General features: G+C 45.3%; 2 protein-coding genes across 4 annotated transcripts in view; both read left to right on the forward strand.

The window, feature by feature from the left end:
* Positions 1–10,989, forward strand: part of GALNT10 (polypeptide N-acetylgalactosaminyltransferase 10) — an 87,705-nt gene extending 76,716 nt beyond the window's left edge. For 2 of the 3 annotated variants that reach the window (XM_080555832.1, XM_080555834.1), the window contains exons 9-12: positions 859–1,080; positions 1,773–1,889; positions 4,020–4,172; positions 4,894–10,989. In XM_080555832.1, the coding sequence (XP_080411958.1) occupies positions 859–1,080; positions 1,773–1,889; positions 4,020–4,172; positions 4,894–5,061 (660 nt within the window). In that variant the 3' untranslated portion in view covers positions 5,062–10,989. The remainder of the gene's footprint in view (positions 1–858; positions 1,081–1,772; positions 1,890–4,019; positions 4,173–4,893) is intronic. The other variant, XM_080555833.1, reaches the window with a different exon arrangement.
* Positions 10,990–14,254: 3,265 nt separating this feature from the next.
* SAP30L (SAP30 like) lies at positions 14,255–25,469 on the forward strand. The gene is made up of 4 exons (XM_080555837.1): positions 14,255–14,804; positions 16,567–16,689; positions 18,304–18,402; positions 20,401–25,469. Exons 1-4 carry the CDS (start codon positions 14,619–14,621, stop codon positions 20,527–20,529), a joined length of 537 nt encoding a protein of 178 aa, XP_080411963.1. The 5' UTR covers positions 14,255–14,618; the 3' UTR covers positions 20,530–25,469.
* Positions 25,470–26,328: the final 859 nt, after the last annotated feature.

Here is a 26,328-nt window from a genome sequence, read left to right on the forward strand (position 1 = left end):
GAGGGTGGTGTGTGGTCATTGCTGGGTTGGAATCACTCGGTTGGATTAGGGCAATGTTTTAGCATTACAGCGATACTTGAATTCAGCGTGTGCAGATATCTGAGTTTTTCCCAGAAGAAGAGAAGTCTCATTGCAGAGCCAATACAAAGCTGGAGTTAACACTGATGTGACAGGCGTGATTTTGGGGGGGATATTGGTTTGGTTTTGTGGGATTGCTGTGCAGATCAATGTGAAATACTCTGCTGCCAGGGAGTAAACCCTTTGCTTCTGTTCTCAGTGGTCATCCCCTGAAAGCTGCGTATTCCTACCGTATCTCAGAGTTTCTCTTAAACAGCTTTTTACACAAGGAAACCAAAAAAGAGTGGTAAGAATATTGTGAACTGAAGCTTTCCAGAAGGGAGTAGTACAAATCCCATTCCTAGGTGAATATAAAATACAATAGGAAAGATATAAGGAAGAAGCTTTTTGTCAGGGACCTTTGAATGGCCAGTGGTATTTACCAGCATCATTCTCTGAGTTGCTTTTTTTTTATTTTGAAAAATAATAAAAATAGAAAAACCAACTTTTGATTAATGTTGTTTTTCTTAGCCACAAGGAACTAGATATAATGGCCAAGTGCCAGGATTCTGTTTTGACCTCAGCTGAAAATATCTTTCTAAAAGTCCCCTGGAACTAGAGAATAATAAAAATAATCTCTCTCCTAAAGCTGGAGAGAAAGAGTGGATGTGAATGAAAATCCTTCCTGAGCAAAAACAGGAGAGCTGTTCTGAATGCTAATGTCAGTAGTTTGTACAGAGATCTCTCATCTGTGTTTTTTTTTTCCCCCCTGGTTTTCCCACGTGGCTGTTACCCCCACAGAACCTGAAGCGGGTGGCTGAGGTGTGGATGGATGAGTACGCAGAGTACATCTACCAGCGCAGGCCTGAGTACCGGCACCTTTCTGCAGGGGATGTCACGGCTCAGAAGGAGCTCCGCAACAACCTCAACTGCAAGAGCTTCAAATGGTTCATGAGCGAGGTGGCGTGGGACTTACCCAAGTTTTACCCACCGGTGGAGCCTCCAGCAGCTGCCTGGGGAGAGGCAAGTTTGGGGTCTGAAATGTGCAGTGGGCAAACAGGCTCGAAGTGTTTCAAAGACCAGAATTCCCGTACCATTATGTTGGCCTGCTCAATGAAAGCAGTGAAACAACAGTTTCTATTAGTGCAGATATAGGAGGGAAAAAAACAGGAAAAAAAAAAAGAGAGAGAGACTTGGCTTGGTCTGCATGTTATGTATTTAGTAAAAGGCAAAACACGCCAACGGGGAGAACTAGGAATAGGAGGCAGCTGAGCAACAGTAGAAATCTTGTATTTCCAAAGGGCTACACAACTGTTCTGAGCTGCTCTGCTCATTGGTTTTCCCATCTGAAAGCCACGAAAGTCATCCCTGGTTTGAAAGTCAGCTGTGTTCTGGGGAAGAGGCACCTCAGGAGTGAAGTATTGGATTGTCGTACACAACACAGCAGGCTCTACAGTTGTGTAGCTAATGATTTTTGCTGTGTCCTGCAGGTTATTTTACAGCTGGCAGTGAGTCCCATTTTGAGTTCCTGTGCTTTCTTCTAGCTGCTATCTGCCAGCTCAGATATATAGTTAAACGAGGAGTCGTAAAACTGTTTCCATACAAATACCACCACTATTTGAGGCAGTTTAAGTTTTGAGGCAGTTTAAGTCTTCTTTTATTTTGTCTGTCACTTGATAAGAGCAGGAGATTCAGTGACTAATTTGCTGTTTCAGATTCGCAATGTAGGAACTGGACTGTGTGTGGATACCAAGCATGGAGCCCTGGGATCCCCACTGAGGCTGGAAAGCTGCGTGAAGGACAGAGGAGAGGCAGCGTGGAACAACGTGCAGGTAACAGTCCCCCTGATAACTCTTCTCCTCCTAAATAAATCTGGGGGGAAGTTATGAGAACAAACAAATGTTTGAGAAGCAAGGCCATTGCAGAACTCTGTCGGGTGACCAGAGGGTGCTGTGCACTCCGAGACTCACATGCTGATTTTACGTGATGGGTTTGGTAGCCCGATGTGGCATTTTTGCTTGTGGCAGGGCCTGGAGCCTGGCAGACTGTGCAGGGCTTTTACCTCCGCTTTGAAGTTCTCGGAGTAAACAAAAGAAAGCACAAGAAAACAATATGCCAAAATAATAAAAGAAACCAGTAACAAGGCAGCTGTAATATGTAACAAAGTGAATATTAACTTCAAAGGTTGTGCTGAAAGAAGTGATAGAGGAGCATCATGCATATTAATAAAGCTGCAGGAGCATTCAATAACCGCTCGCTATCATCCTCTTGACAGGAGGCAAATACATTATAAACACCCAACCGTTGCTGGAGAGAGATGAAACCAGCCGGGCTATAGATTCACCCTCTCGACATATAAGGTGCCAGAAACGACAGCTTTATTGTAACAGAAGGGAGGGAAATATTAGTTTGTCTAAAGTGTAGTAGCTGAGCTGAGAAAAGATCAAGAAAACAATGCCTCTATTGCAGAGCCATGCGTAACTCTTCGGGGGAATGGCTTCAGTACTAGGAGATAACGTGTTGCTGCATATCAATTTTGATGCATGAAAACTAGAAACCAATTTACTCGGGCACGGTCCAAAACTAAGCCTCTGTTGTGTCAGGAGGATCTTAAACAATTAGTGTTGGCTTATGTTGAGGAGGAGAATGCGTTTTGGGTTTTTGTGTTGCCTTGAACCTAAATGATTATGGTAATTTCTCTCACAAGAGAGGCTTAAAGGGAGACGGGAGCAAAGCAGCTTCTTTATGCCAAAGTTTTTGGCCACACTGCTTCAGGTAGTAGCGCTCTGCTCATTACCGGTCTTTCTTACTGTCCCACGAGATCCTCTCTGAATTGAGAGCCATTCCCTCACCTGGGTCCAAAAGGAGCCCCCAGAAGAGCCCCTTTCCCTTGGGGTCGGGGGGGGGGGGGGGCATGCTGGCCAGCAGCCCTGCAGCTCCACATTGACTGGTGCTGGTCACAGGGGACGCCTGCACCTTTACCAGAGATGCTGTTCTGTCAACGTAGGGAGCAGAAGCTTCACACCAGCACCTGCATTTAAACACGTTTGTTATCTCTTGTGAGATTCAGCCTTACAATGCTTAAAGCATATGCGATAAGCAAAGCCGTGATCATCATAAGATGCAGCTAGACTGTGCTCCTGTTTCAAGCTGTGGTTGAAAGCAGGTGCTAGGGGAGCCGAGCATTCACGGGGTAGTATATCCACCGACAGTTTCCCCCATGTTCTGACACTGTGGTTTAAAAATGTGCTGGCATCCAGCAGCTTTCATTAAATACATGATTTTGCCAGGCATTTGATAGGTTATGCCTAGTCACTAGAGCTAAACCCCTTTCTCTTCTTTTCCGTGGTATCCCTCCTTTCACTTCACCCCAACAAAAAGAGGTCTGGAAGGACTAAGTCAGTGCAGGGTCGGTAGAAGAGAGCACCAGGAAGCACTGACCTAGCGTTTACCCTTCCAATACTCCTGTGAGGTGGGATGGGAAGCTGTGGACCTCCTGGTGTCTGGTACCAGAAGGCACGGGGCAAACTCAAGGTGACTGCAGGCTGTCTGTGCAGACTTGGATATTTACTGCCGGTGTTAACTCAGAGCTCCTGTAGCTCTCCCCCTTTTTTTTTTGCTAGCTGCGAAGTGCTGTAATTGGTCAGCTGCTCACTTAGTCCATGATGTATGTCTGCATTGCAGAGACATTCAAGGCTGCTATTAGTACCCGAGCTAACTAGCATGGCCGCGTGCAGCAGCGCAGCCTCATTTAGCATGCTGCGTGGCAGTCGCGGGGTAGCTCTTACGGATCCCCCCAGTCAGCAGTCCCTGTCCCCAGAGGGGGAAGCAGTTTTTCTCCAGGATAGTTTTGTCCTTTCCCTGAAGCAGTCCCCACCCTGCGGGTAAAGAAGGCGATGTCGTTGTGCTGGTGGAAGCGCTGTGCCCAGTACCTGCCGTCCTGAGGGTCCGCTTTGTCCTAGCAGGTATTCACCTTCAGCTGGAGAGAAGACATCCGTCCCGGGGACCCTCAGCATACCAAGAAGTTTTGTTTTGATGCCATTTCCCACAGCAGCCCTGTGACTCTCTACGACTGCCACGGGATGAAGGGGAACCAGCTCTGGAGATACAGAAGAGTGAGTGTGTGCACGCGCGCACACGCATGTGTGTTCGTTAAGGTGTCACGTTGCCTGTAGGCACCTGAGTCTCCTTCAAATGCCACCACCCGTGTTTTATTTGTCTCTTAGTGACTGTGCCATTAATTACCCTTGATCAGAAAGAGTTGAGTGCCCTGCTTCACGGGTTAGGAATGGTGAGCGCAGCTTCTCCAGGGCTTGCTTAGCAAAAGGGCATTGTCCTTGCAGTCCCGTCCACGGCTGGCAGTGAGGTGTCGCAACACCCTTGCAAAACCAGTTTGCAAAGGAGTGTGCTGCGTTTACTGGCTTGTTCTGAGCACTAGAAGGTCACGCCAAAAGTAGATAAGGGTTTATTCATCCTCCTACTAAGCAATGCTTTTGTTGCAAACAGGTAAGCAAATTCTTGATGAAATGCCATGTCCTAGCCCTTGCAATCTGCACACACAGTGCTGCAGCAGGAAGAGAGCCTGGTGGTGGAGCACCTGCTCTCAGCAGTAGCTTTGGAGCTTCCCAATGCAGATGTGAGCATTGGGTTCAGTACTGCAGCAAGGGAGGGCGTGGAAATGGACGTGCTACTTACCAACCAGTTAAGTGTGGAACTTCTTCAGACAGGTTCAAGTGACAGAATGGCTTGCCTTAGTTTTTAAGACTTTTTTCTGTTGGTTTTAAAACAGCTCTGCTTCTCTGCCTAGCGACCTCACCTGAAATTTCTCTTCTCCAGGACAAGACCCTGTACCACCCAGTAAGCAGCAGCTGTATGGACTGCAGTGAGAGTGATCGAAAGATCTTTATGAATAGCTGCAACCCCTCATCTCCAACGCAGCAGTGGATATTTGAACATACAAACTCAACCGTCTTGGAAAAATTTAACAGAAATCTTGATCTTTAAAAAAGACTGACTGTATATATATACATATATATATATATTTTACAATTATAGTTTTTACTGGGGAGGGTTACAAAAAATTTTTTTAAGGATACTTTTTTTTAACAGTTAATGAAGGTAAAAGGGAGAATCTCAGGAGAAGGTAAACTAGCAGGCCAGTCTTTATTGTGAAGATGCTGCATCCTTCTCTTCTGGGGATGGTGGAATTCTAAAGGCTTTGCCAGAGCCATTTCTGTGCTGAGACTGGAATAGAAACTCTGTTTTCAGAGGAGTCTGAATGTTGATTCCAACTGCTTTTTTTTTTTTTTTAAGTTTTATTTCCCATCTAGGTTTGGCATTAAATGATTTTTTTTCTCCAGGACCCTCAAAGTACAGTACTTTATGTAGCTGCTATGCAACCTGCTGAAGCGTTCCCGCTTAGGTGCTTTATCTTCCAAAATCCATCTAAGTAAAATCTTGAACACAAAATTCAATCCTCTGATGTCATAGACATTAAAAAAAAAAAAGACATCAAAATGTAAAACAAAATGATTTTTTTTGCCTTAAACCAAAATATATTTCAAACAGGTTGGCTGTTATTACTTTCCCAATGATAGCTGTGATAAAGGAATGAGCTCTAGAGGAAATGCAGCCAAGTGTTGGGGTTATCACCGTGGTTATTAGCGATGAGGAATCTGGGTTTCTGCTCCATTCACTTTACAGTCACTTTGTCACTCGCTGTTGAATCCTCAAGGTGAAAGATTAGCAGAGAGTTTTTAAGTGAGCATGGTTCTTACAGGTTAAGGTTTTTGTTAGGAGCCTTTGGATATCGAATTCACCTCTTATACAGCATCTTTTTAGCATGGACACCTCCAGAGTTTCTCAGAGTTAAACACGAAGGCAACTTTATTTTTTCCTTTAGAGGCTAACTTAATTCACAATTGGTGTGAGCGGATTAATTCAGGATAATTGAGTCAGGGCTGGGATTAGCCATTGTTTTGTATCCATTTATTCATCAGTCTGTATGTAGTTTATTCCAGTGATGAGTCCCGTGGTCAGTGGTGGTGTAGGTTTGGGGGAGCATGCTCTTAATCTCTCTCTCCCTTTCTGTACAGCTCACTGTGACAGGAGATCTGTTTGCTTAAGCAGAGGTGTGGGATCAAGGGGCTGATTTCACTGGTACCCTGTCCTTGGGTAGTCAGTTTGCAGCACAAGGTATTACCCTTCTGGTTGGGCTGCGGGATCGACCAGACACTGAAACAGATTTATCTCATCCCAGAAGCTGGAAAAAAGTGCTGACACTGAAGGATGAACAAAGGACCATCGGTTTCAAGTCTATCTAAAAGTGAGTGTTTAAAAAAAATGAAACAAAACACTGGTTGAAAATGAAGTTGTTGCAAAAACATTTAATAATTCAGTTAACTTACACTGAAGGCAGCAGTGACATTTTCTAGCAAAAGCTGTGAATGATGGTGCAGTTAACCTTTCGCAAAGATGCTACCTAAATCAATGCAACTAGGCCTTTTCCAATAATCATCCAGTTCCACAGTTTGTCCAATCGTCCATTCAGTAATGTTGCACGAAGAGGTAGTGTGCAGTTGCCTCCGGGAGTGAAAGGCTGAATCGTTCAGGGCAAGAGCAGTGTACCCCTTTGGGACTCTAGATCAACACGGTTAATGGACCTGCCCTCGTTGTTGGGGCAGGGAAGCTCTGCTCTGACAAATCTTTTCTGTGAAATCAAGATTTTTGCCTAGTGTTAAGAATCAGTCAGGCTGGCTCCCACCTTTGCAGAGCTCCGCAAGAAGCCCTTTCTCCTGTTGCCAGCTGTAGGACCACGACCTGCATTTTAGATGTCTCTGAGGCCACGTAGTGCTGTGTCTGCAAACTGGGAGCAGACTAGGACACGACTACCTGCATCTCTAGTGCTCAAGTCTGATGTATTGACTGTGAGGTCAAAATCATTTCCACCTTTGTATCCTCACAGCCAAAGCTGTATCTGACCTGTGCTGCCAATTCACCTGGCTTGTGCTGTTACAGAGCGGGGGAAAATGGGCATTGCAGCTGGGACTGGGGTTGCCAAATGTTTTAGTGTCTAACGTTTTGGGAGTGAAGAAAGGCAAAAAGCTCTAGGCTTTCCTTGTGACAGTTCTGCAGCAGTATTGCAGTGGAATTGAGACCAGTGTTGATGTCTTATGTCCTCAGTACCTACAATCTGTCTGTCATTAGGATCCCTTTTCATTTCTGTGGGAGAGAGTGCCACTTCCCGGTGCTTTGTGTCCGACTTGCTTTCCTTAAGTTATTAATGCTCTCGTTAGTCTAGTGATGTTGACTGTGGATCACTACATGGCCTGACTAGGTGTCTTTATGAATGTTTTAGTACCTGTGGAACAAGAAGCTGTTTGTCCATGAGCAGTGCAATTTTTTTAATATATATCATTGGAACACAATCAGCAAGTGATATACATGGACATAGGGCATTCTGATTGCAGCTTGCAGCTTTCTGTGTCTTGGTTTTCTAACAAGAGGATTAGTTTCTGTTTCTAAAATGCATGGCTTGCTTTGTACTTGGGCTCACCTTGCGAAGAGAGCTGCGAGTCCTAGCTGATTAGCTTGCTGGATGCTTGCTTCAGAGAGAACTACAGTAACGAGCAGGTCTTTTACCACAGAGTGATCTTAATTTGGTGAGAAAGGACAGCTCTTAGTAGTGTGCACCGAAAGATTAGGGAATGTTGAGGCGTTTCTTGCTTGACAGCCGACCACCAGTACGAGGAAACTGGAGCTGTGGGGTGACTGGTCCCACTGGGTCCTTCTCAGTGTGGTTGATCTCATCTGTTTTCTCAAGGTTTGCCATCTGAATTTGTAAGTACCCCACAAATTCTGTACACTTCTGACTGGCTCGCTGGGCTTTGAGCTGTTAATTTATTTACATCAATTAAAAGTTTCAATACCCTAGAGGCTTTGCTGACTAATGAGAAGACTTAATATAGCCAACTATTCACTGGTTGAGAAATAGAAGCTGTGTTTCACAGTCTACATCTTTTAATTGAGCCTTTGCTGGGCAAACTGGTTAATTATTCCAATTACCTTTTGGTTATTTGTAAGCAAAATTGCTAAAGCATGAATACATAAGCAAATCTTCGTATCTGCATGCAAGTCAAGACTGGAGATTAAATACCAGTGATTATCTAATGCAAAATAAATGCTTTTCCTTTTTCCCCAAAAAAATATTCAAGCAAACCCTCACTCCATGGCTGCATAAATTCTGCTGCTTTTAAATATCAGAATCCCAGACGGGAGTGGGATCCCTGGATATGTGTTATGTCGCATAGTAATACTTTGATTTGCTCTCGAAGTTCTTGGTTTATACAGGTGCTAATCTCTAAGGTCTACAGACAGTAATAGGTTTGGGGACCTCATATGTGCAAGGTGCCCTTTTTCATGCCTGGGCATTTAACTTTCTTTTCCACACCATAATAGAAGAAAGTGTGACCCTTACCGAATGGGGGAATACAGCATCATTAAAATAAAGATGTGCCTTTCTAAATGTAAATGTACAGCAAATGCTTAAACTTGAACCATTTCCTAGTGCCTTGCTGGACAAGAGAGAAGAGGGGAAGGGGTTGGGGGGATAAGGATGTATGAGAAAGCTCGACTCGTGCAGTGTTTGTGTGTGTGTATGCGCTTTTTTTTTTTTTAAATGTTTGACTCCAAGTGCAAAATTTGTGTGGATGACAGTAATTCAGAAGCTTCCGAGTTTCCTCTGTTAAATTGATGTCATTAATGATTTGGGGGCGGTAGGACAGATGGTGTCTCTTTTAGGATAGGAAGACTTGGAAAGAGTGGCAGCTTCCTTTTGGTACGCTGTGATGACTGAAGCTAGACCAGAGCATGTTTTAGTTAGCTGCTGGATGTTTCACCTCATGGCGAAGGCTAATACATTTCACTGGCTTGCAAGGTCCTGCTTTTTATGTTCTAAGTAGCCAAATCGGAAATCACAAATAGTCCCAAGGGCACATCAAATCTCTGGCAGAAGTGTCTTACAGACAGTCGACACCTTCCATCCCTGAGAAACCTTTAAAGGGCGTGTTCAAATCTTTAATACAGAAGTAGCAAGAAAGCAATTTCTCCCCTTATCTTTCTTCCTGGTTTGTTTTACTGTAATGTCTGTGCTCGGGGCTTTGCTTTCCTTTAGTGGAAAGTTCCAGTCAGCAAACTTTGCTCTCCCCTGCTGCCCTGAGACATCAATGTGCTGAAAGTCACATAGGCAGCGCCAGCCACCGGTACTGCAGGAACACGGTGCTCTCGTGGCAACTGCGGGATCATTAAAGTAGTTCTGCTGGCTCGCATCACTGAGGGGAGATGAGGGATATATCCGAAAAGCCGTACCGGGCAATTGCATAACTGCTGGGTTAAAAGGGAGAAGCCTTTATTTTAAATTGTCTTTCAGGATACGGACAGACACTTGGATGGTTTTGACTGGAGAGAACAGCCCCTAGCAGTCAGCCTGTCGTGCTTTCTTGCAGTCAAAAGAGTGCTGGTAGTTATGTCTGAAACAGTCTGGCTTTGCTAGCAGGGGATTCAAGTGTGCCATCCATTCCCACCCGCCGCAGTTCATGCTCCTACTCCCCTACTGTGTTTCTATCTACTTGTGACAAAGCCTGATGGTGCCTAAGTCAGTCCTTACCTGAGAAGCAGCAGGTTGGCTTTCCATTTTAACGGTTATTTAGCATGGCAAGCTTCTTAAATGCTTCTTAAATCATTGGCAAGTTGTTGACAAAATGGTGAACAGCTTTAGGTTATTATCAGAGTCTGTGGAGGTAGTGTTTAATGGCCTTTCACAGGATATGTAGTAACAGGGGAGGTGGACGGGGGGGCAGGAGCACGAGGTCCTTTTCCATTTCCCAGTGGCCTATTGCTTGATCCTAAGCAAGGCGAGTCTGTGTGCTGCAATTTCCCAACTTGTGTAAGATTTAGCTTTAAGTGCTTTACCTTGCCACCTTAGTAAGTGTCGAGCCCATATTTTTGAAACAAATTTCAAGTCGTCACTTGGTTCAAGTGGAGGGGAGAGATGTGATGGGTGGAGAACGGGAAAGCTGAGATCCAAAATTTCCATCAGCGTTCAGTGCTCAGTTGTCAATTCATTTCACATTCTTCATTAACCGGTCAGATTGACTTCCTTTATAAGTTTAAAGTGTAACTGAAATAAATTCACCTTCTGCTTCGATTGCTCCTTTATAATGTCACACTTTAACTTGGAGATCTGTGTATGAAACTAGGCAACAATAGATAATGGAAATCCAAATAAAAATCCTGTCTGTTTTTTAACTCTGCCTCTGCTAGTTGAGTATGCTCCTTTAATCACTGCATTTGAGCTTTCTTGATGCTTCTGTATTACCCAAAAGGCTTCAATGATTCCAGCAGATGTGAGGGATTTGGGAGTTTTATTTAAAGATACCGGATCTGTGTGGTCTCACAGTTACTAGTTCAACTCTAGGGGGAAAAAAAAAAGTTCTAATCCCAATTAGTGAGCAAACAAATGTGAACTTCAACCACAATAAAATCATGCTAAAAAAATGATCAAGCTAATTAGTCTGAAACATTAGCCCTTATTATAACAGTAACAAATAGCTTTAGCCTGTAGGGTGGTGAAGGGAATTTGTTTTAAAATGCATTCTCCAGGATCTTGGTGATAAGGTCTAAGTTCGTCTATTTCTTGTATTGCATGCATTTTATCTGTAAAACTGGATGGTGCCTCTTGAATCAGTGTATATTTATTTCTGTGCATATTAGGACCAACAGCCTAATATCTGGGGGTGGTAAAGGACTTGTAGCACTTTAATGTAGTAGCTTTCATAAACTGGGAATCATTGATAGAATGCCTAGTGTTTTTAAAGTTGAATGGACTTCCTTTTATAATATATTTAAAATAAATTTTTAATGTGTTTTCTGAAACTGTGTATGCAGAAATGACTGTTCATGCCTGTTTTGCTCTGGTGATTGATTTCCCTTCTCTCTACTTCTTATGAGAAGAAGCTTAGTTACCCTGGTCTGACATTTCTGTACTGTAGGATTCCTGCCATGTCAGGCTGCTTTTCTCCAGCCCCACTGGGAAACATCCTTCCCAGCTGTCCTTTGTATTGGGTTATAAATTTCAGGGTTTACTGCTTTCATGCCTGAACACTGTGTTGGGCATGCTTGCCAGGTTCATGCAGCTGGGGGCTGCCGGGGTGCCTTGGGGGCAGGAGCTGTGAGTTCCCATCTGCCCTTCAGCTGCTTCCAGGCATCTCTGAAGCCAAGGGGAACGCCCCGTCGCACCCCAAAACACCAGCCCATGCGAGGAGCAGCACCTCACCTCAGACGAGTTTAACACAAAGCAGCAGCCGCAAGGGAAGGAGGATGCCTGAGCAGAAATCTAGGGAGATGTGGACTGTGCTGGAGGAGTTGTGGAGGGAGCTGTGTTCGTGTAAGGAGGTGCTCTGTGCCATCCTGGAGGGACATCCTGGCATCCCTGGGAGCTGACACCTGGGCGGCAGCCACCATGCCTGGGACACTTCCCTCCCAGCCTGTCATCAGCCACGTGTTCAAAGCGACAGAAAGCTTTCCTGAAAGGCAGCTTGTGTGTTTGCCGCCATGATAAATGGTCATGAGAGTGAAATTTAACAAACACCCAAGCCTGTACGCGCACCTTTTCTGAAGACCTTTTCCTGCAGTTTGGGGGAGCGCAGCGTTGCACATCAATTGCCTAGCCTAGGGGAAGACGGAGCCCTCAGTTTCCTTTCTCAGCATGCCTACCTTGTGTACAACTGCTGGTAGATCCATCCTACACCTTGGTTTTCAGGGGAGTGCTTTTAGCAGCTCTCTGCCCTTTTTGTGGTCTGGTCTTCGGGCAGTGGGAGCAGTCTTTTAGTCCAAGACTGGAGGGGGGTGTAAGAAAAAAAATAAATAAATAAATAAATTAAAAAGCTTCTTTCTAGGGCATCTTTTGCAGCACGTACTTTTTGGAGTGTAGCATTTGTCTCAAGAAGCCTGAATGGATGCCATTAAAACAGTAGGTTCCAGATGACAGCTACGTTGCAGACTTATCTGTAGGAGGTAGTGCTGCTCCAACTAAGATTTAAAGGCCTGCGCAGGTTTCCCTAATTTGATTAGAGGGATGACTTGGATGGGCAGGCTATTACTGCTTCAAAGGCACTAAAACTGCCTCAGTGCTGATGGGTTTATGAAACATTGTTTCTCACTTCATTGCAGTTCCCACAAAGAATTATTAGATCAGGTTAGTGATAGATACCTAATAAAGAATGTCTCTGTGAAGCAGTTTATTTTACAGCAAGCTACTTCTGGACTACCAGACTGTGAAATCTTGAGGTTCCCATGAGGATTAATATGCTGAAATAAACTGCAATTATACGAAGACCTCCATTTACTTTTTTTTTTTTTGAAAGAGTAAAAAAAAAAAGTCATTGTGTTAGCCTGAGCTGGAGGTAGTTAGCATTGAAATAGCAAACAGACAGTGACGAGAGGAAGTTTGTTTTTATTTTTTTTTGGTTGTTTTGGTTTTTTCCCCTCAGTAGGTGTTGCAAAACAATTTTAAAAGAATGGTTTCATTTGCATGGGATAAGATTGCAGGCAGAAATACAGCCTGATGGTAAGTACCAACCTGTTCAGGCACTGTTGGTGCCTGTTCCTCCAGTTGCTCCCAGCGCCCTGTGGAGCGGTCAGGGGAGCACCTGCAGCATCTCCTTGTCACGGGGACAGGAGGAAGCCCTGCCTGATACAAACACGCTCCCTTTTATCTAGTTGCTTGCTTCTGTTACATCTGTCCCTACGGTTTGTGCTTTGAGCTTCCCAAATGTCAAGGCAGTCCTGCCTGACGATCCGAGACTATTTCAGCGATCTCTTTGCTCCTCACTATCTGCTTGTTGGTCTGCAGGTGAAGTTGTTTCCACCACCTTCCCCTTGGGGTGGCCAGCTTCTGGGAGCGTCGTCCCTGTCAGAGTGCGCTGTAGTTCTGCAGTACGAACAAACAAATTATTCATCGCCTGAGCGCACCAGCAATAAAAACTAAGACGAGTCAGAACTGTTGAGGAAGTGGCTGAAGACTGGGCCCTGCCCTCAAGATTTATTGACACGCTTGGTATTGCAGGAGCTGCCTCAAACACAGATAGTTTGGTGTTCCCGAGGCGGCTGGGTGGGAGCAGGCTGCAGGACACCCGTGTGGGTGCTGCTGGGGGCCGGCTGCTCCCCCAGGGCTGCGAGCGGCCTCTTCCCTTCAGAGGTATTTCGTGGGGGCACATGCAGCACGGTTCCTTCTGTACTAAAGCACACTTTTCTGAGTGTATGATTTCAGACTTTGCAGAAATATTTTATTCTATAGCACCTCCTTTTGCTGTTTATGCACGAAGTCTTTATTTCTGGAAGGGGCAATGCTTTTCCCCTCTCCAGTAACTGCTCTCTGGTGTCCCGCAGCTGCCAGCACCGCCAGAAGTGATGTCTCCACAGGGCAGGAGGAGTCCCTTTACTTTTTATTTTGTCCAGAGTGGAAAGAAATGCAAACTTTCAAGTTATCGTGCATTTGGAAGCGCTTTTCCAGGTTCAATCTTTTCACTGTCCGCCTCCTAATTAGAAAAATAAGTGTAATTTTTTTTACACCTCCAGTGCTGATGCTGCCAGGACCAGGCAGGACCATGTCCCAGGGACTTATTTACAAGCACAGGGGAAGAAACGCACGCAGTTAGACGTTTGCTTTTTATTTTGACCACGTTTAATCACAGCGACGCCGCCTCAGCTTGGATCGGCGGGCGGGACGCGGGGCTGCCAGCCTGCGGCCGGGGCCCGGCGCTGCGACATGGGGGAAACCCCAGGACCTGCGGGGCCGGACCGGGGGGCGATGGGGGCCGCGGGGGTCCCCCGGTTTCCCCGGGGAAGGGCCGGGACCGGGGGGCAGCGCCCCGGGAGCCGCCCGAGGGGGGCAGCGCGGGGCCGGGCCTCGCCTGAGGGGAGGCCGCGGAGGGCGGGGGGGAGCGAACCGCGTTGCCCTGGCAACGCCGCGCGCCCCCCTCCCCTCCCGCACCGACCTTCCGGCAGCCGTGCGAGCGCGGGGCCGGGCGGCGGAGGCAGACAGACAGCTCCTTCCTCCAGTAGCCTCGCGGAGCGGCGGCGGCGGGTTCCTCCCCTCGAACGTCGCACGCCCAATCGGCGAGGCGCTTTGAGGGCGGCGAGGGCGGGACTTCCGCCGCCGGGGAGGCGGTTTTGTGTGTGAGGAGAGGAGCGGGCGGCGCGCGCGGGGTCCCGGCTCCCCCGCGGGGCGGCGGCGGCGGCGCTTCGGGGCCCGGCCCTGTTCGGCCCGGCCCTGCCCCGCTCCGGCCTCCTCACGAGCCGAGGGGCGGCGGAGCGGCCTCCTGCGGGCTGCTGAGGGGGCTCCCCCCCGGGAGGGGGCCCCCGCGGGTGCAGCGGGCGGGCGGCGGGGTCCCCCCCGGGGGCTGAGGGGCGGCTGAGGCGGTGGCGGCGGCTGAGGGGCTGAGGCGCTGAGGCGGTTCTCCCCCCCCCCCGGCCCGGGCGAGGGTCGGGCGGGCGGGCGGGCGATGAATGGTTTCAGCACCGAGGAGGACAGCCGGGATGGGCCTCCCGCCGCCCCCTTCTACGGCCAGAGCTGCTGCCTCATCGACGACGGGGACCGCTGCGTGCGCCCCGCCGGCAACGCGTCCTTCAGCAAGAGGATCCAGAAGAGCATCTCGCAGAAGAAGCTCAAGCTGGACATCGATAAAAGCGTGAGTCCGCTGCCGGCCGTGCCCGGCCCTAAAGTTGCTTCTCCGCACGGCGAGTTGGGCTGTCCCCCCCCCCCCCTCCCCGCGGTCCTCCGAGCCCCAGGAGCTGTGGGGAAGGTTTGCGGGGCGAAACTGGGTGCTTTGCTTTGCAAACTCGCTGCCTCCGGTGCTTTTACGCTAGGGCACAGGGGAACACGCCGGGGTGCGGAGGCAGCGGTGCCTTGGTGGCACGGAGGGACTCCTGAGGCTCAATGCGGCAGCCCCGAAAGCCGTGGCTGAGAGGGAAGGCTCTGCGCAGAGGGTGGTGTTCGCAGGGAGCCAGGCAGCAAGCCGGCTTTGCTCCGGGGGCTGCCGTGCTGCTTTAATTTCAGTTTCGTACTGGAACGTGCTTGTGCTGCTGGGTGAAACCAGCGATACGGCTCGCTATCTCGATGTAAGAGCAACTAACGTCCATTCTTACTAATTAAAGTCACAGTGAAGCAGGTTACTAAAATACAAACCGCTGCATCACGGCCACAACGTGCAGCAACGTGCGGCGTGCTGCCTTGTAAATACAGCACCCGCCTGGTTGTTCGCTGGTCGGCACCAAGCAGCCCAATTTGCTGCTGGCCGCTTAATTCCACGAAGTGACAGCTGTCAGCTCAAGATAGAAGCGGGTTGTTTGCCGGGTAGAGAATAGGTATAGCGCAGCAGCTCGTGAAGACTGCAGGAGGAATTTCTCAGAAGCGACTCTGCTACCGGAAGTCTGCTCTGCCTGCTTTTCTTATCTGATCTTTAAAGGTTAAAAGCATTAAAAACAAAGAAGGTGAAGTTCTGCGGCCGGCCATGTGGCATTTTCTCCAGATGGTTAGATCCCTTTTATACAGCCAAAATACAAAATGTCATGGGAAGAGGGTGACTAAATTTAAAACCTCTTGGTTTTTAGGAATAAAATTGCAGTTCTCCTGGTCGTAGTCTCCCGCAGAATAGTCTAGTGGTGTAGTTATTTCATTCTAGGGGAAAAAAAAAATCTTTGTTTTTAGATGAAAGGCTTTATAAATAAAAAGAGGAAATCAGCCTAATGAACTCCAAATGAAGGGAAAGTAGAAAGTAAGCTGCAGAAAGGGATTTTGAATGTAGGGTGCTTGTGTCACCTGAAGATATTCTCGCCTTATTGGCGTCAAATAATTTTGATGATTTGTGGCCCTTTTTTGTATGTACACTAATTTTAATGATATAATATCTGTTAAAACATGGGTTCAGTGGTAGGGTAAGTTATAGACACTTTTGCTCTTACTTTGCCTGGTTTAATTGAAGTAATTAGCCAGCTTTTGTTTTGCCTAGGTTTTGAAACCCTTGCATTAACAATCTTATGTACTATTCAAACCAGAAAGTTCACCGGGGTGGAGCAGAATAATATTTTACTTGGTAGCTACCTGGTTGCTCCTAAAGAAAATATTTCCTGCAGACAGCTCCCTATGTCTTTCTGTTATATGACTACAACCATAAAAAAGAAATACGTTATCTCTGAGGTTCAGGTTCAACTGGAGCTCTTGAGTCCTTCACTTTCCTTGTCTTTGGTATTTGTAATGTAAGTTATCTTTAGCACAAGAGTACGATACCAGGCCTGGGGTTTAAGATTAGAAATTTCTTAATGTCAGCCTCTTACCCTCAGTCATGAGGTAGTAAGAACGTGTGCTGTGGTTCTGGTGTCTGAGGGCTGCTGCTGAGTGCTGTTTTTACACTGCCCGTTTTGATTGCTTTTTTTGCCACTTCTGATCCTTAGGTGAGACATCTGTATATATGTGATTTTCACAAGAATTTTATTCAAAGCGTCCGAAACAAAAGAAAAAGGAAGACCAGTGATGATGGAGGTGACTCTCCTGAGCATGACACAGATGTCCCAGAGGTTAGTAGGTACTGAGTTGTAGTAGGATGCTTTACCAGTTTTGAGCATGGTGAAGTTTCACTTGGATATTCTCGTGTATCAGAAAATAATTTAATTTGCGGCTCAGCTGAAACTACTGTGGAGTTACTCTCATTTTTGAGGAAGACTCTTATCGGTTGTGTGGTGTCCTCGTTTTCTTCTTCATCATCCCTGTATGAAATCTTTGACCACGTAAAGCTTTATATAAAAAGAGGCATAATAATCTAACTGCACAGCTTCGTGTCTATACCACTCCCAAATGGGGAGCTGTTAGTTACTAACCCTTTTTTAAAGGTAAGAAAAGTATATTATTCCAGCGATGACTGGGGTCCTAGTATGGTTCTTAGTTACCTAGCATGCATCATTTTGCAAGGACACTGGAGAATCCAGTCAGTGACTCTGTGACTGGGGATGTGATACCCAGGGCTACTAGGCTTCTGCAGCAGACCTTTGCATATGCTATTTTTAACACTATTTGAAATTACCTTCAAATTGCAGGCCATGTTTGTAAGGCTTTTTATTTTAAGGAAACTGGCATATTCCTTTCTGTATTTCAAAATGCTAGAATCATCTCTTCTCTGTCCCACTGTGTGCAGCGTTTGTTTTGGTGATGATTCTGGTACTGTTGACATCGCAAAAAGTTGTGCAAAGGTAATGTTCGCGGAGGAGCCGAGTTCTGGCCATGTCAGCAGAGCCCTCTGCTGGAAATGCCACCCGTGCTGGCAAAAGGCATTCTTCTGAATTAAAATAAGAACTTTTTTGCCAGCAAAACTGTGTCCCCACACTTCCTGCATGGAGGTTTCAAAAAAGTAGTAATGTTTGTTTTGTTTTCAAGGATACGTGACCCTTTGTTGTAGCTGGTTGTGCTTCCATTCCGTATGGATCTCTGCTGAAACTTTACAGTACAGAGTTTACATCAGTTAACCAGAACAGCTGGTGGAGGCCCAGCTGGCACCTAGGAATGTTAGTGCTACAGGGCGTGCAGGCTGTTTGGCGGTTACAAACAGAGGGATGCGCATCACATAGCGGAATATGGAACTCTGCAGTGTGTCAGTCTTAATGACTTGTTTTCTTGTTTTTTGGCAGAGCTTCCTTTTGTCTTTGAAACATGGCATTTCCCACATGATCTTCATCTTCCTGTAGCCTCCCCCGCCCCCTGTTTTTAAACTCCGCACTTCCCATTGAAATATTTAAATTTCATTTCTTCTCTGTACTCTGTTTTATGTCACAAGCCCTTTGTTCGATGCCTGCTGAATTATTTTGTATGTGAGTTTTTTAAACCTTGTGGGAACAAAAGATTCCCCTTTGCTCAGAGGTTGCAGAGGTGTAATTGAGAGCAGAAATTAGCCAGCAATTCTGTTGACAGCATGTGAACCAGAACAAAATTTTGTATTTCCCTGAGGCTATTTTGGTCCTTTAACATTAACAAGTACGAAATAGACTTAGATTTGTCCATAAGGCAAGCTGATGTGGTTCTAAATGTGGGCAAGGAACCTTTCTGTTGAAGAGGAAACAGCTCTTTTTAGATTATTCTGCATTTATGCTTAATAGACGCTAAAGGTAGTGCTTATCCGCTGTTCTCTGTATCACTTCCAGGTTGATTTGTTCCAGCTCCAAGTGAATACTCTGCGACGTTACAAGAGACATTATAAGCTGCAGACAAGGCCTGGACTCAACAAGGCTCAGCTAGCAGAAGTAAGTGGTGGCAAGTGGTACTATTATCTCTGTCATTAAAAATCTTTTTTGCTCCTGTGCTGAGGTGCCCACTTCTTGGACACCAATACCTATAGTGACTCTCGCTAGCAAGTACCATGTGCTCTGCGGTAGTTCTTAGGAGATGGTGCCAACAGAAAGCTGCGTGCTTTCTTTCACCAGAGATGGTCATGGAAAACATGGAAGCTGGCTCTTGAAAGCATGTTTTAGTAACTTGCTTTTTTCTGCTTCCTTTCCCTCCTTATTCATAGTTCCTAACCTAATACCTTTAGGAAACAGAAAGAGAACCTAGCTTTGAGTGGCTTGGATGTTATCTGAAAAATCTCTGTTCTGCTGAAACTCAAACATACCCATTAATAGCCATTTTAAGTGCCCCTATTATTTTCTCTTTCCTCACAGCCACTTGAACTGGTTGGAATTGCTTATTATTTAAGGCAAAGTCTCTGACCATGACTTCAGATTCCTTATTTCCCTCCCTTGTCCAGATTGTATTATGATTCTCTAGTAAGTCAACAAGTAAAAGTTTTTTTTTTTTCTTAAGGTCCTCTCCTGTTTTTTTGTTTTTTTTTTTCCACACCATACTTAAGAAATAACTCTCTGCAACTCTGTTATTCAGGCTAGCTGTGCTTGGTGTGCATCTGCTCTGCTCTCTCTCCTCACTTGATCTGAAGGTTTTCTCTAAGAAAAATCTTTTCTAAAGTTGGAGGAACTGTAGCAGTTAAGAATGATGAGGTTGTTTTTGTAAGTTGAGGTTGTCACAACTGTCTGCCCAGAACTGAATAGTTTTGCTGCTGCTTTAAAGAACAACAAGCATCAGACCAAAAAAGACAGTAAAACACTTTCTAGTTCTTTGCAAGTCAGCTGGGGAATGAGTGTACAGACTATAGAGAATGTGTAGTGTAGTGCACGTAGGAGTAAGGTAAACGAAGCAGGGTGGTTGTATGTCCTCATTAGTAGAGCTGATTTATCGTGTTATTACTAACCAGTTCATCGTCTGCCAGGTACCTCCTGCCATGAAAGGCTACGTACTTGAGCAATTTACCATTCGTATGCTCAGGAGGAAAAAATAATAAATAAAACTACTGTGCAAGCAGAAAATAACCTTAAAGGGAGCCTAACTTAAAGTTGTCACACACTTCCCAGATTTCCTGTGAAGTCTGAGCAGCTTTGACCCTACGCTGGATCCTCGTCCAGCTCCCATGCTTGAATCACTGCTGCCTGAGGCTCTTAGACTCCTGCTGCTACCCCACCGTAAGGAAAACTCAAACTTCCATAAATCTTCTTGGAGTGACTTGATGCAGGCTGAGCAATAAAATTCAGCTTTGGAGCTGTATTGGGTACCAATAAGAGCTTCTTCACTATTAGAGGCAGACCTCATCCAGCTCCAATGGTATTTTATTCACTTTCTGAGGAAAAAGCCGCTAACGGTTCAGGGCTTATGCTTGTATCAGAGAGGAGTAGCCCTAACTGATCTCTGATCTTCCCATTGCAAATCCTCTGGTGTTCCTTTCAGTAAAAGCTTACCCAGTGTATTTTTCTTTGGACTCTAAATCTTTGCTACATCTGGTTCGCACAGCAAAGTGTTTCAGTATTTCTGACACTCTCCTTAAAATACCGTGATGCAGGGAAAGCTTACTTTTCCAAATAATCTCGGCATGAAATGCCACTGAGGAGAGAATATGCTGCTTTGGCAGGAGGACATTCTGGCTTCCAAATTCTGCTTGTAGGTTGGCTGCAAATACTGCTGACATAGCAAGACTGTGCTCTGTTCATATGCACATTCCAGCTGTAAAGAGAGAGAGACAGAGAGAGAGAGAGGTAAACGAGGACTGACAGTTTGAATTGGTGCATGTTTGCCTAAAAGTATATTACGCTCAGTGGCCCTAAAATAATTTTTGGAAAACACAGAGAACCCACAGTTCCGGTTATTTCTACTTCTTAATTTCCGAATTTTTGTCTTTTTGCATGTTGTCCTTCTAGACTGTCAGTCGTCACTTCAGGAATATTCCTGTGAATGAGAAAGAGACGCTTGCATATTTCATCTACATGGTAAAGAACAACAAGAGCAGGCTGGACCAGAAATCAGAAAGTAGCAAGCAACTAGAATGAAGATTAACAAGAGACTCGGAATAAGAGGGATCTTGAAGGAACAGATGGTATTGTGCATTTTAGGTATATAAAAACTGTGCAAGTATATTGTAAATTTTTTTAAAACGCAGTAAGTCTGGATGACAGGAAAGTATAGACATTTTTATCAGGAATATATGAAAACATGTGCACAGCATGTTTCTGAAGACTTCTCTTCCCCTCATTTAAAAGTCGCATTGGAATCAAGAAATGAGGATAATGAGGAAACAAAGTAAACTTGTGGGACTGCAGAGTCTGCCAACTCAGTGTTTTAAAACGTTTCTGGAAATCTGCATCTCAATGTAATTTAGATCACAGATGGATTTTTTTTCACTGAATTTAGACTGCATCACAAAACACCATGCAGTTTGTCTTGGCACAGGACTGGAATAGCAGCAGAGATGAAATTCATTATCGAGGTGCGTGGGTCAGAAGTTTGTCTGAAGCTTGCTCCCCACCTACACGTGCTCAGTCTTGCCTTGAGTCAGTGCTTCAAGTCTCAAACTTCTACAAATGCTCCAGCTCACCAAATGTACTCCAGTGAACGCTACTTGACTAGTCTGAAATTTTTTTTCCACCTTGTTTCACCCGACATGGAAGCCAAACAACTTTCTACAATCTCTTTTTTTCTAAGTTCTTGTATTTAAGAACTCACAACTTAATTGTCTGTAAGCATTTAAGAACTTTTGCAGTTCCTCAGAATGTGGTATCAAGGCAAATACAGCTTATTTGCTGGGTTTGATTGCGTTGGTAGAAATGCTCATTTAATTCACTTGTATGTGTTTCCCTTGTATTCAAGGCTGGGTGATGATAGGTGAAAGAATGGGTTCGACATCTGTCTCTTAATCTCTGTGCCACGTCAGGTATCAGTCACAGGCGATGTGAATTTTACGCTGAAGCTAGTCTTTAGCAGGTGTCACAAAACTGCTGTGTGGATTAATAGGCTTGGCAGTCTCCAGTGTAAAGACAAGCTAACGGGTGTAGTGCCATAACCAGGGCAGCAAACTGGCTGGAGCATGGTGCATTTCATCTGCCTTTACAAGCAAACAAAGCATCCTGAGTATCGGAGCACTTGCCTGTTGTGAGCATTACGTGCGCTTTCTGAGCGTTCTCTGTAGCAGAGGGTGGCATGCTGGTGCTCGCTAACTGGGCACTGTAGGAAGAAATATCTCTGATTCTGTTATTTAAGGCCAAGGTGTCCTTACAAATAACACGGTAGTTATTTTGGTGAAAGGAGCTTATGGAAGTGTTGCTCATGACTGTTCTCCTGTGACCTCAAATTCTACTCAAGGGGATCTCACGATTTAAAGCACCGCTCTGTTTCCATGCTGTCCTAACCAACGTCTCCGCTCTGTCAAAAGATGCCAAGACTCCACGTAGAGAGTGTATTCTCAACAAGCCTTAAGCAATGAACTGAACAGTAAAAAAAACATTGGCTAGCATTTTGCCAATGGCAGGTTTTAATATTCCCAAACTGGATGAAGCTTTGTTGAAGAACGGAACACACAGGTCACAATCCCAGCTTCGTACTGCATCACGTGTTTTGTAAGGCATGAAGGGTTCACACAGTGAAGCTCTTGCTGAAGCTCTCCCAGGGTCTCTTTAAAAATCATGTCAGTTTAAAGCAAGCTGTTCACATCAGCTTTGAATTGTGTGCTAATACTCTATCAACAAGTTAAATGAACTTCAGTGTGTTAAAGTCCTGTGTCATAGGCACAATAATCTGTTATGGTATATGCCCCATTTGTGAAGTTTTGGAGAGTGTGATGGTTTCAGCATTTCCTCGTTTGTTTCCATATGGATTTTAAGAACATTGGACACGAGAGAGGCTCACGGAATGAGGAGAGGATGTCTTGCATTGGTATTTCATGAATGTTTAAAACTTCCCTAATTATCCCGGTCCTTTCGTTACTGAAAGGGTGGAACAATTCCCACATCAGTCAACATGATCTGGCTTCTCTCATTCAAGACAGATAGGCAAAGTGGTACGTTCTCTGACTGCATGTTAATATTCCAAGTGCTCATGTAATCAGAGGATATCACCAAGGGAAAACGAGTTTCTGAGTTGAGAGTTGTGCCTCATCGTAACTTCTAGACCAAAACTGTAAAAAATGTAGTTTGGGGGTTTCTTTTTTGTTGTATTTTTTTTTTGTCATTTGATTTTATTTCTAAAAGTAAATAAATCTGTTGGGGGTGTTTTAGCAGCCAGCAGCAAAATGATTCTTTTCAAGGAAATATGGTGGCAGGTTCCATCTGTTCAGGTGTATTCACTGGAATGCTTTTTGCAGAGGTGGTATCCAGGAAACTTTTTTTTTTTCTGAAAATAATCAATGGATGTAAAATGTGATTCTTGGTTTCTCTCTTAAAGCAATTATACTTCTTGGGAAAAATTCTTAGTGAAGTGTGATGATGAAGAGATGTTTACCAGCCATTAGCAGTTGTTTATAAGGTGGAAAGCTTCGGGGCAGGATACCAAAGAAACAGAAGAGTCTTTGGCTGTCAGACCCCATAGCCTTATAAACCCTTGCAAATGCCTTATTACCTTGTTCTCAACTTAGCCAGAGCAAAACGCCTTGAGCAAAAGAAAACTGATGTCTCGCTGGAAGGGTTAGCCACTTTCTGGCTGCCGTGCTATAAACTGAAATCACACGTCAATTCAGTAGCAATATCCATGTTCAGGGTGCCTGTGATTCTTGAAAAGCATTTAGTGTCTAATAACCAGAAAACGCAACAATGCAATTGTCATTCTGTATAATACCGTTCTGTGTATTTGATTCCTTATGCTGCATGCCAATTAAAAAAAGACTTTCCAACTTTTTTTTTTTAAACTTCAAAGTAAATGTGTTTGAACCTCACACTTGTGAAGCCATGAGGTAGGACATTTTCTCAGCACTTTTAGATGGGACTCGTTGGAAAGGTGGAAGACCCAAATTGCTTTGGCTGGTGTGATAAGTTTTTGGATTTTTTTTTCCCTTCTTTTTACATTTTGCTTTTCACAGATGGGCCTTAAATTCTGTCTAGCTTTGAACCATGGAGCTCAAGCCTTGGGGCATGGGGGATGACCACGTCATCTTCCATTTATAATAGTGGAAGCTTCTATCTTCCAAGCCTGCATAGGTGACATTCACCCCGGGGCGGAGAATCGTCTTTGAAGCCCTCGAGCCATTACATAGCCAAACCCAATTACATAGACTAATTCAATTCTCATTGAAGAGTTACACCAACTTCATTAGACCTCTGACCAGATCCAAAGCCATTAGTAGGAAATCCAAATAATGCAGAAACATCTCTACCAGAGTTAATTTCATCCTGTGTGCTGACCCTCTGCTCACTTTAAGGGAAGAAGAAGAAATCGTTTTTGGTAGTTAATGGCTTGAGCTCAACTTGAGGGAGCTTGAAGCATGTGAAGACCGGAGTAAGCAGCAATCTGGTGGCTGAAAAATGCAAATATATCCAAGGAGGCTGCGTTAGAATGCAGTTTCACAAAAAACTGCACCACAACGAATATCGTATATCAACCTGGAGTAAACAATTGCATCAAAAGCTAATGTTTCTTTTGACAGGCACTTTAGATGTTCAGACTGAGAAAAGCAGGAGGGGCAGGTTCGTGCTGCCTGTCCCCAGTACTGCGGTATCCCAGTTTTCCTTAGAAATCTGGCTGTAAAGCAGTAGATACTGTGGTGTGCGAAACTTGACCTAAACACATTAAGTCTGGCATTTAAAGTTAGTCTAAAGTGCAAGCTGGCTTTGGAGAGGCTTTGAAATGAAGAGCAGAAATAATCTGCAGTAAGTGCATTTTTTCAAGTGGGTCATGATGGTGGAGACGAAGAAACAGGACGCAAGCGGCCTACGGAAGGACTGAGCAAAACACCCTTCCACTGTTAGCAACGCGGGGGAAGGCTTGTTCTGTGTCGACTCTCGTAATGGATGTTTTATGAGAGGGGAAGAAGGGGGGAGCTGTGCACTTTACGTCTTTTGGTTGAGCCAAATGTAAATACCAATGGGAGATCTTCAGCAGTAACTGCAGTTGGAGGGGAGAGGAATGGTCTGCTGGGGGACTGTTTATTTACACTGGCAGATCGTTACACTTCCCGAGAGCACTAGCGTCACTTTGCCTCTCCACTTTAACAGAGCGGGTAACACGAGGTGGTCTCCCTTCCAAAAGGAGTCCTTGCACTGCCCGCAGCACTGACTGAAGAGTCCCAAAGGCAAAGGAATGTTTTTGATGCCTCACTCCTCTTGTCACTGACGCCCTTGAGCCACCTCTAGCTTACCAAGTTAGGGGAGGTCTCATTTTCCCCTTTCAAAGCGCAAATGAACTGTTACAACGGGAGGTACTCCTCGCACTTCTCACAGCTATCCCTGCTCTCGTGTTTTTGACTTGCCTGCGATCACATCTGTTTGGAATGAATTAATGGTTGAAGAAAGAGCGGGGAGAGAAGGGGGGCTCCTGCCTTAAACTTGAACTTCCCTTGCGAGCAGCTCCGCAGGCCGTCCTGTGCATCAGCAGGCTTTGGGATCTCGTTCTGTGCCCCGATGGGGCTGGGTGTGCTCCTGTCCTAGGCACAGCTCTACTCCACGGCCGTGGTGCAGGGGAGGTAAATCGCAGGTAACTCGCAGAACGGCTTGGAGTCTCTGAATGGGCTTAACTGGGAGAGAAAAACTGTGTTCCCTCTTCTGTTTCTGGCCTCCATGTGTTGTGCTGATATTATGCCAAATGTTTTGGACACCTTGTATTTTTAACTGTAAGATAGCTGTGTATTGTTAAAGCAACTTAGTAACTTATAGCAAAACTGTAGAACTCATTTCTCTGAGGTGTAGGAAATGTCCTGCTTCCACTGTGTATGAGACTTTAACTCTGTACTGTCTGACAAAGATCAAATGCTGAATTTCACTTTAATAAATGATCTATCTAGCAACAAGGCCTACGTTCCCTGCTGCATTTGCCTTTCTGCCCTTAGCGTTTTCAGCTCCAGAGCCAATGGAGTTTTGCTTTGCATGGATGTTTTGTGCCAGGCTTGTCTGATTCACCGTCATTTCCCACCCACCTTCCTAGGGCTGAAAATACTGCAGACGTGGAAGGGAGAATGGCACCTGCTGACTAGGATATGCCAAGCCTGAAGTAGAAAACTCAGGTCATCGGCTATTTTGTGACAAATCTGTGTGGGTTGCTGCAGTACAAATCACGGAGTCTCTGGAATGCAACAAAAGTCTCAGGAGCAAGATGGGTTAGCTGAAGAGCCCCATGACCTTGCAGTTCAGGGAATTTATGGCTTTTCCATGACAGGTGTTTTGTTTTTTTCCCCTCCCTGTCATGAACAGTCAGTCAAGTGCAACATCTCATTTGATTGTGTTTCCTAATGAATGTTCTTTATGTAGAGTTCAGCCTTGAGCTTCTGCTTCCTTCTCGAATACACCCTTGGCTGCGTTTCATGCATGACTTCCAGCTCCCGTCATCCAGTCAAAGCGGCGTGCCCGGCTGATAAGGTGGGTGCTACTCCATAGCAATACTGACACGACATCCCAGCGTTAAATACATTGAGAGATCCTTTTCTGCGTAGTGCTTTGTTTCATTTCATTTTCCTGTATTGTTTTTCATCCTGACCATCATTTTTGTACACCAAAGATGTCTCTTTTTTTTTTTTTTGCTGCAGCAAGGAAGTGAGCAATGCCAGAAATTGGGGCTCCGGTACTTGTTCTCCTGAACTCTGTCATGGTGTTTCCTAAGTCTCTGCTGTCAGTGTCTGAGGTATGTTTTAGCCTTGATTTTTAGCCAGGAAA

Source organism: Anser brachyrhynchus (genome assembly GCF_964034855.1).
Source record: "Anser brachyrhynchus genome assembly, chromosome: 14".
Lineage (NCBI taxonomy): Eukaryota > Metazoa > Chordata > Aves > Anseriformes > Anatidae > Anser > Anser brachyrhynchus.